A 12,752-nucleotide genomic window follows, 5' to 3' on the forward strand; every position below is an offset into this window, starting at 1 on the left:
TATATTCTCCTTTTAAAAAGTCTTATATTTATGTATGTTAAGAATATATACTACAGCCTATAAAATTTAAATATTTAAGAATTAAGATAAATTGCTGTAACAGGGACAGAAATATGAAAAATACTGTCATATTTTCTCACACAAAGTATTTACTTAGTCCTACTATTAATGCTAATTGCCACTGTTAACTAGTCCTATTGTTTTGTTTAAATAATAGCGTGTAAGTACAGAAAAGTAAATAATATGGGAAAACATTATTTTGAATATCTATTTTCATATTTTTATATTAAAGTAAGAACACTTTGTGCAATTATTTATTATATATCATAGGTCTTTTCATCTAATCTAGCTGTGTCCTGTGTTGGCACTCTAGAGGTTGGTCACCCCAACAGTATAGTACCATTTGGACAGGGAATAAAATAATAAATAATAAAATATTTGTAAATTACATAGATAAGAAACTGGTAAACTGTGGTGCCTTCTGTGAAAGATAAATTAGTGTATGGAACATGCCAGAGAGAGTTTCTTTTTTTTATTTTTAAATGTATTTTTAGAACTGTGCAACCTTGTGCATGTACTACCTAGTCCAAAGGGAGAAAATCATTATTAGCCTTAAACAGTAATTGCACACAGTGAACTGGGAAAGGTGCCGGTGGAAGCAGAGGGATCAGGGTTCCCGCTGGAAACAATGTGTTAAGAACACGTGGCTCTTGGGGGACCAGCCCCAAATTCAAGATGGCTGCCTGGTGGATGACTGATTCAGATGAGCCTGATGAGGTAAACTGGTGCTCAAAACTGAAGGGTCTTCTAACCCCCCAAAATCAGTATGAATTTGTTTTGTGAAGGAAGCCATTAGAGGGTTTTAAAGAAAGGAATATAATTACGTGATTTATGACTCAGAGATCACTTTGGTTGTGAGAAGAACGTGGGGTAGCTCAATCTTGAGGGCCTATTTCTGTATTCTTGGTGAGTACCGCTGTTGGTTTGGACTGTTAGCATGGTAGCACTGAATGAGGATGTGGAGACACAGACATGGTGTGACCTTGGGAGTTAGCCCTGGTAAGACTTTCTATATAGATTGAGTGTGGATTGTGGAGAGAGGGATGCATAAGATGGCTAGCTGCTGTTTCTGACTTGGGTAGCACAGTGTGTCTTTTTGGGATGGAGAACACTAAGGCATTGGTGGATTGTAGAAGAATAAGGAAGAGTTCTCTTTGGGGCACTTTAAGCCAAAGATGGTTAACTAATGCATGGTTTTTTTGGAAGTCACTCAGGTTATTGTGTGGAGACTGGGGAAGGGAGGGCATCTGTGAGGCAAAGTGACAGCCCTGAGTGGGCCTCAGCGGGGACAGAAAGAAAACTACTTGGGGCCAAGGGACAAGGCTAGAGGGGCTCTGGCAGGGATTCTTGCAGGCCTGCAAAGTCTTTAGCTTTTCATCAGTGTGAAATGGGTGAGAATGACAGGGCTTTGAGCTTGATGAGAGTTGACCAAAGGCCTGCTGTGTAGAGGGCAGACTATAGGATAGAGTTGCCAGATTTAGCAAATAAAAATACAGAATGCCAAGTTAAATTTAAATGTGAGATCAACCACAAATAATTTTCCAGATAAGTATAGCCCATGTAGTATTTGGGATATACTTTAGCTAAAAATGTATTCGTTGTTGATCTGAGAAATTTAACTAGGTGTTATTTTACTCAAGGAACCCTATCACAGGGGCAGGTGGAGGGAGCCTCTGCAGGCATTACAGGGAAATGAAAGGGGGCAGAGTAGCAGCAGGGAGGATGTGAGGAGGGGCCACAGAAAAGACAAAGGTGACCCATTTGGTACATTTTACCGGAGAACAACTCTAGGAAGACGAGCTTCTTGGCCCTTCCAAGTGTTGGCCAAGGGCTCCCCAGGGAAGGCTTAACTGTCTCTTCCAAACCTCCTGAGACCGCGGCTTCACAGCTACAGCTAGCCCTGCTCCCCTCAGCCTCCACACAGTTGAGTAGCAGCTGAAAAGCAGCAGGCCTCGGGGCGGGCGCTGTAACCCCGCCTTCCGCACCCCGCAGGGGTGGAGCGTGAGCGAGGAGCCTGCGAGCTGCCCTCTCTCCCCGGATGACGGGTGGCAGGATAACATGGAGTCGGGCAAGATGGCGCCTCCCAAGAACGCTCCGAGAGATGCCTTGGTAAGTGCGAAGGATGAGAGGCGGGGCATGAAGCTCCGCGCTGCTAACATCTTGGGAGGCAGGCCCTGGCGGAGGGCCTCAGGGTGGACGCGTGTGCCCACTTCAACCCAGTCGGGGCGGCCGGAAGGAGTGGGATTCCGGGGTGCCGTGGACCCCGGGGCGCTTCTCCAGTAGCCCCGCTAGGGGGAGGCTTGCGGCCCGCCAGAGTGCGCGCAGTCCAGCCACCCGGCTTTGTCTCCTGGGCCTTGGGCTCCAGACGCTTTGTCGTCTCACCAGGTCTGTGAGCCCTGACTCTCACGTCCAGTATTCTGATGCTAGCTTCCCCCATCGCCACATCCGAAAATGACAACCAGCTGTAGCCTCCCCTACCTTTTCCGGTGGGAAAGCCAACCCAGGCCTTTTTCTTCTCCTTGCCCCCGCCCCCACCCCCGCTAAAAAAAAGTTTTCAGCAGAGATTAGGACGGGGTTTGGTGTGATCCTGACACTCACTTGAGAGGAAAAGTATATGAGTACAAGTCTGGAGCCCAGAGAACGGGGACCTTTTATCTTAAACATAAATACTACCTTCGGTCTAGTCTTAATTTCTAGTACCTAGATTATGCATCTGGCGTTTTTATTTTAAATCCACAGGTGATGGCACAAATCCTGAAGGATATGGGAATTACGGAGTATGAACCAAGGGTTATAAATCAAATGTTGGAATTTGCTTTCCGTAAGTTAAAACACCAAAAATTTGTCTAACTTGTGAATTTGAAAACATTCTTTTATCGTAAGAATATTTTCAACTAAATCGTTTTAACAATCAATATCACAGAATTCAGCCTAAAGCAGTAAAAAGGAGCTCAACCTATGGAAACAGTAGTATTTGTACTGTGATATCGTTTAAAATTAGTCATATTGCTAGGACAATTAGATACTAGAACCAAAATTAATAAATGTTCTAGAAGTTAGAAGAACCTTACATTAAGAAAAGTGACCATAAATATTAAGCTGTTTTCATGTTTAATAATGTTTTGTTCTTAAAGGATATGTGACTACAATTCTGGATGATGCAAAAATTTATTCAAGTCATGCTAAGAAACCTAATGTTGATGCAGATGATGTAAGGCTGGCAATCCAGTGTCGTGCTGATCAATCTTTTACTTCTCCTCCCCCAAGAGATGTGAGCAAATTTATTTGAAGTTCATTTTACTTAAAATTTCCTAAATTGTAGTTTTTTTTAATAGTAAATTTTTTATTGGTGTTCAATTTGCCAACATACAGAATAACACCCAGTGCTTATCCCGTCAAGTGCCCCCCTCAGTGCCCGTCACCCATTCACCCCCACCCCCCGCCCTCCTCCCCTTCCACCACCCCTAGTTCATTTCCCAGAGTTAGGAGTCTTTATGTTCTGTCTCCCTTTCTGATATTTCCTTTTTTTTAGTTTTTACTAGATATTGCAAGGCAGAAAAATCAAACCCCTTTACCACTGATTAAGCCATATGCAGGACCCAGACTGCCACCTGACAGATACTGCTTAACAGCTCCAAACTATAGACTGAAGTCCTTAATTAAAAAGGTAAGAATTTTTAGTCAACAGTTTTTTTTTTAAGGTGAGATGTGTTAGGGGAATTTGTAAAAAAGCAGAGTCCTGTAGATAGATTATAGATTAAAGACTAGGGATCCCTGGGTGGCGCAGCGGTTTGGCGCCTGCCTTTGGCCCAGGGCGCGATCCTGGAGACCCGGGATCGAATCCCATGTCGGGCTCCCGGAGCATGGAGCCTGCTTCTCCCTCTACCTGTGTCTCTGCCTCTCTCTCTCTCTCTCTCTCTGTGACTATCATAAATAAATAAAAAAAATTTAAAAAAAAAGACTAAAATAATTTGCTAATATTTTTTAAATTTATAGCCTTGAAAATACCATGTCTGCAATTAGCTACTATGTTAAAATATAAGATCCAAGATTTTTAGAGCTAAAAGGAACTTTAGTGTTCATCTAATTCAGCAATTAGTGTTCATATCAAGGACTTGATCCTCAATTCATCTATGGAGTTAGTAGCAAAGCTCAGACTGATTCCCAGGTCTCATAACTGCCAGTATTTCCACTATATCAGTTCTTTGTGGCACCTGGTAACAGAGTAAATTATGTACCATCAGGAATTGGACTTGCTTTCTGAAATACAACCTAGGGTTCTCCCACCATTGAAAAAGTTCTCCCCATATATTCAGCTAGCTGCCTTTGTTGTCTGAAATTCTCCTACAAAAGAGTATCTTTCTTTTTAGGTTAAGATATTGACTAGTTAAGATTAAAAGTTGTTGTAAGGATGTTAACTGTTATCCCCAAATAAGACTCTACCCTAAACAAACTACATAGAATTTTATATGTGTGTGTTCATATCCATGTTCATATAGATATGTATTATGTTTATATATGTTTGTGAAGACCCTAGTTTAAAAGTTGAATTTAAAACACTGATGGGAGGGATCCCTGGGTGGCTCAGCGGTTTAGCGCCTGCCTTTGGCCCAGGGCGCAATCCTGGAGTCCCGGGATCGAGTCCCACGTCGGGCTGCCAGCATGGAGGCTGCTTCTCCCTCCTCCTGTGTCTCTGCCTCTCTCTCTCTCTGTCTATAATAAATAATAAATAAATAAACCTTTAAAAAATAAAATAAAAAAAATAAAACACTGATGGGTTGGGCAGCCCGGGTAGCTCAGCAGTTTAGCGCCGCCTTCGGCCCAGGGCGTGATCCTGGGGACCTGGGATCGAGTCCCACGTCGGGCTCCCTGCATGGGGCCTGCTTCTCCCTCTGCCTGTGTCTCTGCCTCTCTCTCTTTCTCTGTGTCTCTCATGAATAAATAAATAAAATCTTTAATAAAAAAAACTCATTTTTTTTAATCCCTTAGGGACCTAACCAAGGAAGACTAGTTCCACGGTTAAGTGTTGGTGCTATTAGTAGTAGACCTTCCACTCCTACTGTAGGTGAGTGAGAGAATGAAATGACTTTTCTATCTGGTAAAGAAGTGCCTCGGCACTTGATTTTGAACAATAATCCAAGTCAAAACCTGAGTCAGAAATTCCCAAATATGTGTTGTCATTGATACATTTACTCATCTTCTAATAAAACTATAAACATATATTTGATCAGATTTCAAAATGAGAAAGCCACAAGGAATATCTTGCCCAAATGAGTATAAAATTAGACATTACCCAACGTTGTCATTGGTATAGACTGAGTACCAAAAACAGTTTAAGCTGTGTTCTGCCTCTGTACAAATCAGGCTGCCAGACACTCAGTGCAGTAGCCTACTTGTCAGAAATTGAAGAAATTTGAGTAAACTGGCAAGAGAATGCAACCAAAAGAAAGAACTTTAAAATGTGCAAAAAGCTTAAGTATATCAAATTTTAAAATCAGTATTTTTAATACTAATCTTTTCTAAAGTAGTATTGACCATCCTATATTGCTCCTTCAAGCTGTCTCCTGTGTTCCTTGTGACAGGTCTCCCATCATTCTTAGAGCATTTCTTGCTTTCTGGCACATGTTCTAAGCTTCTTTACCCCAGTCCTGCAACCAGCCACTTTCTCCAAAGAGCCCTGGTTTCTTTTAGTAGAGAATGGTACTTAGAAACCATTGCTTCCTTTTAATGTCATTGTTTAGGTAATAAAACACAAATGGATTTGGATTTCCTGATTTCTTTGTCCTACATTCCTGCTGGATTTCTTTCAAAATTGAAGTATTTTCAGAAATTATCCTTCTCTTTGACCAGTATTGATTTCTTGGAATGCTCTTATAGTTTATAAATTTGAATCCTACAGATGTAATATAGCTCTAACATAGGTAGCATTTGATTTTTGCAATGTGTAGACAATCTCTTCATATTCTCATTTTAACATTTTAAAACCAATCTGGTATATTATACACTTCTAATTTACCTTCATGTGAACTTTGTGGACAGAAATTTACATATATAATTTGTGCAACTTTTTGGTCATATATTATTTGTGGATTCATACTACTTCATTGAATACCAGGTTTACAAAACTCTAAGCTGTGGTAATCCGTTACACATGTTGGCAAGTTAACCAATTTTATTTTTTTTAAGATTTTATTTATTTATTCATGAGAGACACAGAGAGAGAGGCAGAGACACAGGCTGAGGGAGAAGCAGGCTCCATGCAGGGAGCCCAATGCAGGATTTGATCCTGGGACTCCAGGATCACAATCTGAGCCGAAGGCGGCGCTAAACTGCTGAGCCACCCAGGCTATCCAAGTTAACTAATGTTAGTTATCTGTTGTGATTTTTATCCCACTTAGACATTATACATGTTTTAGAGATTTTTAAATCTAGAATGAGGGAGCCACTAAAACCTAGATGTAAGTTTTAAACTTTAAAAAAATTAATTTTATAAAGCATTCAAGATTTAAGCATCTACTGTGTTCAATTTTAAAGCCTAAATTCCATACTTAAATGTTAACAAATCCTTATGGTAATGGCCAAGAAAACCTCTACCTATTGTGAATTTCCTTGACAAAATAAATACATAACACTGTTTCATTAAGCTTCACCAAATTCTTTGAACCAATCCTTCATCAGAAAACTTGACTAGGAATGAAGATATGTCAGAGTAAGGCCTCACATTCTGAGTTGGGGAGAGAAAGCACTAGAACCAGATTCCTGGGTACCTTTGAGCTTTCTTCCCCCATTTCCCCATTTAAACTTTCTTCCTCTTTGTCCCTGGGGAGGATAGTTGTAGTTTCTTCAGCAACTCTTCCCTGGGCCGACTGCTGGTTCCAGGGGAAAGGATGATGTATGGAAAGCCTGAATTCCCAAAGGAAAAACTAGGAACAGACATGTTTCTATAAATATATTTTTTAGAGAGCTATATTGTCAGTATATCTTTGAGTCTTGCAAAATTCATTCACTAAGAAAAAATTTGTTGAGTGCCTGTAAGGAGTAAGGCACAAAAACCATATGCTCATAAGGATAAAAAAGTGTCAGCCAAGGCTTATAATCTTGAGAACAAGATAAGATACTAATAAAGGCTCCTATAACAAAGGAATTTCAGAAGCAGGCAATGACTTCTGAGCAAATCAAGGAAATCTTATAAAATAGGGTGGTATTTGAGTTGTACCTGGAATAATGGGTAGAATTAAGATGAGGGGAGTTTGGACTAAATTATCTCCAACATCCCTTTCTGCTTAAAAAAGTACCTGGATGTAGAAAAGGAATAGGACTGGGATGCCCTAGTGGCTCAGCAGTTGAAGGTCTTCCTTTGGCTCAGGGTGTGATTGTGGGGTCCCAGGATGGAGTCCCACATCAGGCTCCCCGCAAGGAGCCTGCTTCTCCCTCCCTCTGCCTATGTCTCTTTCTCTGTGTCTCTCGCAAATAAATAAAATCTTCATAAAAAAAAAAAAGGAATGACTTTCGTGCTCACCTGGGGACCCTAAGAGGTATATTTGATGGGCTTTTTGTTACTTGCATGTTGATTTAGCTTCACAAGCCTAGTAGACATCTTCTAATTCTCAGTAAGTAACAAATTAAAAATGCCACCTAAGGTAATGAATAGCAAAGTTGGGTCTTTATTCTGCTAGTTTTAGACATCCAATTTCACAACTTCATGTAGCTACAATTCAGTGTCAGATGCTGTTTGAAGAGCTTTAGGTAGATTATTTTAATTTTCACAAGAATTTTATGTAATAGGTACTGTTATCCCATTTAACAGATGAGAAAACTTAAGTACTAAAAGATTAAATAACTTGCCCAAAGACATTCAGCTAGTAGATGATAAAACCCGGATTCAAACTCAAGTAGGTAGGCTCCAAAGCCTACATTCTTTACCACTATACTATCCTCTGAATTTTTAGCATCTATAAACTATTGAGCTTGTACTTTGCTTATTTTGATGATTTTTCTCACCTTTATTAGTTCCCTGTGCTTTGAAGGTAGTTTCTGATATGCCAAAGAGTACAGAATAATGAAGTTATGTAACTAACATGGTATGTTAATTACAACTACAGCAACCCCACAAACAGCATCTGTCCCAAACAAAGTTGCACCTCCAGTGTCAGTGACAAGCCAAAGATTTACGGTGCAGATTCCGCCTTCTCAGTCTACACCTGTCAAATCAGGTAACATGATGGGCGGCAGGTGGGGGTAGGGGTGTTGATAGTGTTTTTCTTTTTTAAAGTTTTTCTGAATTTTAAAATTTGTGAATAATTTTTGATTATAGAACAGTTTATATTCCTATAGCAAGAGTTGTTTTAATATCATACCAGGAAGGTGGCAGTAATGCTACAAATCAGGGTTCTTCAGAAGGGCCTATATGAGCCTACTAAAATTGTATGAAATTTTACATATATGTAATGTTTTGATAGGAGAGAGTATTCAGAGCAATCATCAGATTCTCAAAGAACAATGAATTAAAATAAGCTAGGGTCCACAAATCTAAGGCATTTTCAGGGAAAAGCACTAGGGTCAAAGCTCAAGAAAATAATATAACTTAGTGTATATCAAAAATTATACCTTTACTTCACGGAAGGATACATATAAAGTTGGAATAATATATAAGTAAAATTCTGCTATAGCATGATTTATTACTGCATATATTTAAATTTTACATCTTCTGAAACCTAGCTGTACATAGTAAACTACTTATATAAAATATTGGCATATAAGGGAAATGTGATTCCTAATCTTGAACATGGGCCTTTAGTATGTTCCATGAGGAGTCCAGTGCACTGCTTCCCATGGCTAAGTACTAACTAAAATTTTAGGTAGTTAAGTTTTAAAAAAAAAAGAACTTTAATGTTGTCCTAGATACTAGTTTAAGTACTTTAAAGTATTAAAAAATTATATCCAACTCTTAATGCAACATAAATACCCATTTCTTCTATGATGTAATTGCAATTCATGTTATTAAAGTTCTAATTAGAATTATATTTTGCCTTGTTGAATACTATTTACCATGTTTCTGATTTGGGGTAATTCAGTTTGAGGGTGTTTTCTCCTGTTTACAGTTCCTGCAACAACTGCAGTTCAAAATGTTCTGATTAATCCTTCAATAATTGGGCCCAAAAATATTCTCATTACCACCAACATGGTTTCATCACAGAACATGGCCAATGAATCAAACCCATTGAAGAGAAAACACGAAGATGATGATGATGATGATAATGACACTATGTAAAGAATACAATCAAGATGCATTTCAAATGTTGGTTTGGAGCCCATTATACTAAACTAGAATATTCTATCTTCTCAAGTTTTATCTTAGAAAACTTAAAAGTAGCTGCAGTATTTTTCATATTAGCTTAAACTGTTAGATTTCTCTTTTTTAAACTGTTAGATATCGTAAGTAAGCATACCAATGCTTTTTCATTAGGCTTCAAGTAAAGAAGTATTTGTTTCTTAATATTTTGATTAATGTTGAATTCTATAACAATTTTATATTTGGAAGCAGTTTTCTGCCATGTATTATCATGGACAGTAGCACTCAAGTGTCAGCTTCTACAGCCTTATCAGTGGACATTAGTACAGCATAATTTCTAATTTACATTTAAATACTTTCTTTTGTAAGGTAAAATAGTCACAATTTTTGTTTTCACCAACTTTTTTGACCAAACCTCTAAATTTAGGAAATATTTTTTGGAAAGGATAGATTTAAAGGGATTCTAAATTCATTTTGAGTGTATTTGTTTCTTGGTATTCCCTAACTTCCCACCTCCTCAACCCAGTTTCTAGATCCCATTCATTTCTGTATCACCTCTTCCCCATAGGCCTAAGTTTCTACCAATACTCTTAGAAGGCCAAAACTTGAACTGAAAAAGTCTAATTCCTAATAGTACAGTTCAGTGTCATTTTCCTATTTTTAAAACCTGCTTTACATGCCTAAAGGTTTGCTTTGCTGTTTTTCTCTCCATATTAGAGCAGTTGAGTTTTATCCATTGCCTTTTATGCTGTTTGAGCTTTCCTCTGCTTTTAACAGGTAGTTTTGGGTCAGTTAGTTTGTCTTATATTGCAAGTGGATAACACCACATATTTCATATTTCTAATGTTAACAGAGATGCCATAGCTTAAAATCTGCCTTGAAAAGTATATTTACACTGGACCTAGGCAGAAACCACTAAAGAGCAAGTGTTTTTTTCCTACCATACATATATATGCTATGTTCACTACTGCTTGAACCCTTCTATTGGTATAATTCATTTTTCTAGCTTGTTGCTGAGGATATCATACATGAGATGGCATCAGACCTGAAAATCCTCTAGAAGGCCAACAACAAAATCAAATCAGTGTAATGTGACCTGCATTTAGGTGTACTATGCATAGGTTTCCTGGTAATGTTGCTAAACACCTTTCATTATTTTCCACTTATACACATGTAAACATCTTAGGGGAAAACATTGCAAAGCTTTCAAAAATATAAATAGGCTTGTTGTTTTTAAGTAAGTTTGACATATTCAATATAGGAATACTTTTGCAGAGTTTTCTAAAATAAATTTTCATATATCATAATTTAGAACTTACAGCCAAGGATCCTCAAACTTAAAGCACAAAGTTTCATGTTAGGATGGTGCTTGATACATTGAAGAGAAATAGTCCAGTGACAGAGAAGACCTGTCTTATCACAGTTTGAGTGTTTTTAGATACTAGGAAAAAGGTGGTATCAAACTTATAAAAACAGGTCCAATCATGATAGGAGAAAGATGTTCATTATATAGCATAGGATTATCATTACTTGAATGTTCTCAGGGAAGCAGCATGTCAAAAAGCCTAGGTTCTAGTCCTGGCTCCATCATTTACCAACTATGTGACCTTACTTCACCTCTGAACCTAGTTCTCAGTAATAGAAAAATAACACCAACCCTGCCTACCTCACAGGGATGTTGTGAGGGTTTAATTGGTATATGAGAAAATTCTTTCAAAATTTTAAAATGGTTTATAACACCAAGAAAGTGTTAATGTATTTGTTCTAAGATTATTAATAAAAAATTGAACTTACCATTTATCTTTTATTTCTGATTTAAGGGATTCAAAGATGAAAAAGATCCAGTAATTCTGAGGTCCAACAGGCAATTAAGATTTAATGGGTGACTTAATCTTAAATCAGGGAATTGCTTGCTTTTATTTGTAATCAGCATGTAACTCATAGTGAAGCAAAATAAAAATGATGAGGCTTAAGTCTGTTAAAAACATAACATGCCTAAACATGTTAAAAACATAACATGCCTAAACATGCCTAACATAAAATTCATTGGTAGGAATTTGTACATATAATTGAAGCTATAGTCTGAATGTTCATCCATTTGCTAGGTCAGCCAGTCTTCAAATGAAGACAGCTTTATCTTGCATAACTCCCTCATTAGGTCTACCTAATATAGCTTCTAGAAGGACTTAAGGCAGTTCTTGTCCTCCAGCTTCCAGGTAGATTTTTTTTAAAAGACATACTGATGATAAATGTGGTGAGGACATTGTTGTCCTTTTACAAGTTCTTCCTTTTAAAAATAGGAAACAAGTGTTTTTGATCTGAGTATGAATATAGGAATACAGCCAGTAGTGGGTAAAATAGAAAACATAATGCACACTGGTCCTAAGGAGTCCTGAGTGAAAGGAAGTACTCGAGAGTTAGGAAAGACAACACTAATCAGAACAGCAGGTACAAAGCAGTGTGTAATATATTAACTACCATGTTTTAATTCATATGTATACATATACATGGAAATATGCTTTTATATGCATTAAGCAGCTCTAGACCAAAGGAAACCATTCTGAACAGTGGCTATTTCTAAAGAGGAAAACTGGTAGCTAAGGGACTAAGGTAAGAAGGTATCTTTTCATTTTATACCCCTTTTTGACTTTTGTATCATGTGCTAGAGGGGGGTTTGGGACATAAAAAGGAAAACAAGGGAAGCAGGAAACAGTGAGCTTAAGAGCTTGAATTAGTTTCTGACACAAAGATTGTCATTTCTCTGTACAGGCATACACATCTATGCTACACTTATGCCTAAATCCTCACAATATTTTATCAAAAATTCCTAATTCTTTATCAAATCAGGAAGCATATCCTTATACTATTCTAGTTTATGTGCTCATAAGTTAATCTTCCTCAACGAGGTTGTAAATTCCTTCAGGACATAAATGCTATCTTAGATTTCCTCCATTATGTCCTAAGCATATTGCAGGTACTCAAATATTTGGCTATTTATGTTTCTCCATCCATTCTCTGGATTAATGACCCAAATAAATGGGGAATAATCCTGAAAGCAGGGTCTAGTAGAAAGCACTTAAAAGGTACAATCAGGGATTGATGGATGGATGGATGAATTGGCAGTTGTGGAATCTAAGTGCTAAGTTTATTGGTATAAAATTCTTTTAATCCCTCTGTACATATGAAATAATAAAATACTGAGGGAAAGGTGATCAGTAGGGGAGAAAAGTCATCAGTATGCTAGAGTTCTAGCCAGGCTGTGACATTAATTTGCTGGATCTATGGGTAGCACTTCTGGGCCTCCTCTACAAAAATAGATCGAATTCCTGCTTCTCATACTAGGGTATACTGTACCCTGTATGCAGAAACATGGTACATTTTAAAATTAACTACAACTGTG

At 37.9% G+C, this 12,752-nt stretch overlaps 1 protein-coding gene across 1 annotated transcript; it reads left to right on the plus strand.

The window, feature by feature from the left end:
* The first annotated feature begins 758 nt into the window (after window positions 1–758).
* Window positions 759–11,145, plus strand: TAF9B (TATA-box binding protein associated factor 9b). The gene is made up of 8 exons (XM_077890116.1): window positions 759–777; window positions 2,053–2,169; window positions 2,800–2,881; window positions 3,195–3,331; window positions 3,593–3,727; window positions 5,050–5,125; window positions 8,163–8,273; window positions 9,162–11,145. Exons 2-8 carry the CDS (start codon window positions 2,119–2,121, stop codon window positions 9,329–9,331), a joined length of 762 nt encoding a protein of 253 aa, XP_077746242.1. The 5' UTR covers window positions 759–777; window positions 2,053–2,118; the 3' UTR covers window positions 9,332–11,145.
* Window positions 11,146–12,752: the final 1,607 nt, after the last annotated feature.

This window comes from Canis aureus, chromosome X (genome assembly GCF_053574225.1).
Source record: "Canis aureus isolate CA01 chromosome X, VMU_Caureus_v.1.0, whole genome shotgun sequence".
NCBI lineage: Eukaryota > Metazoa > Chordata > Mammalia > Carnivora > Canidae > Canis > Canis aureus.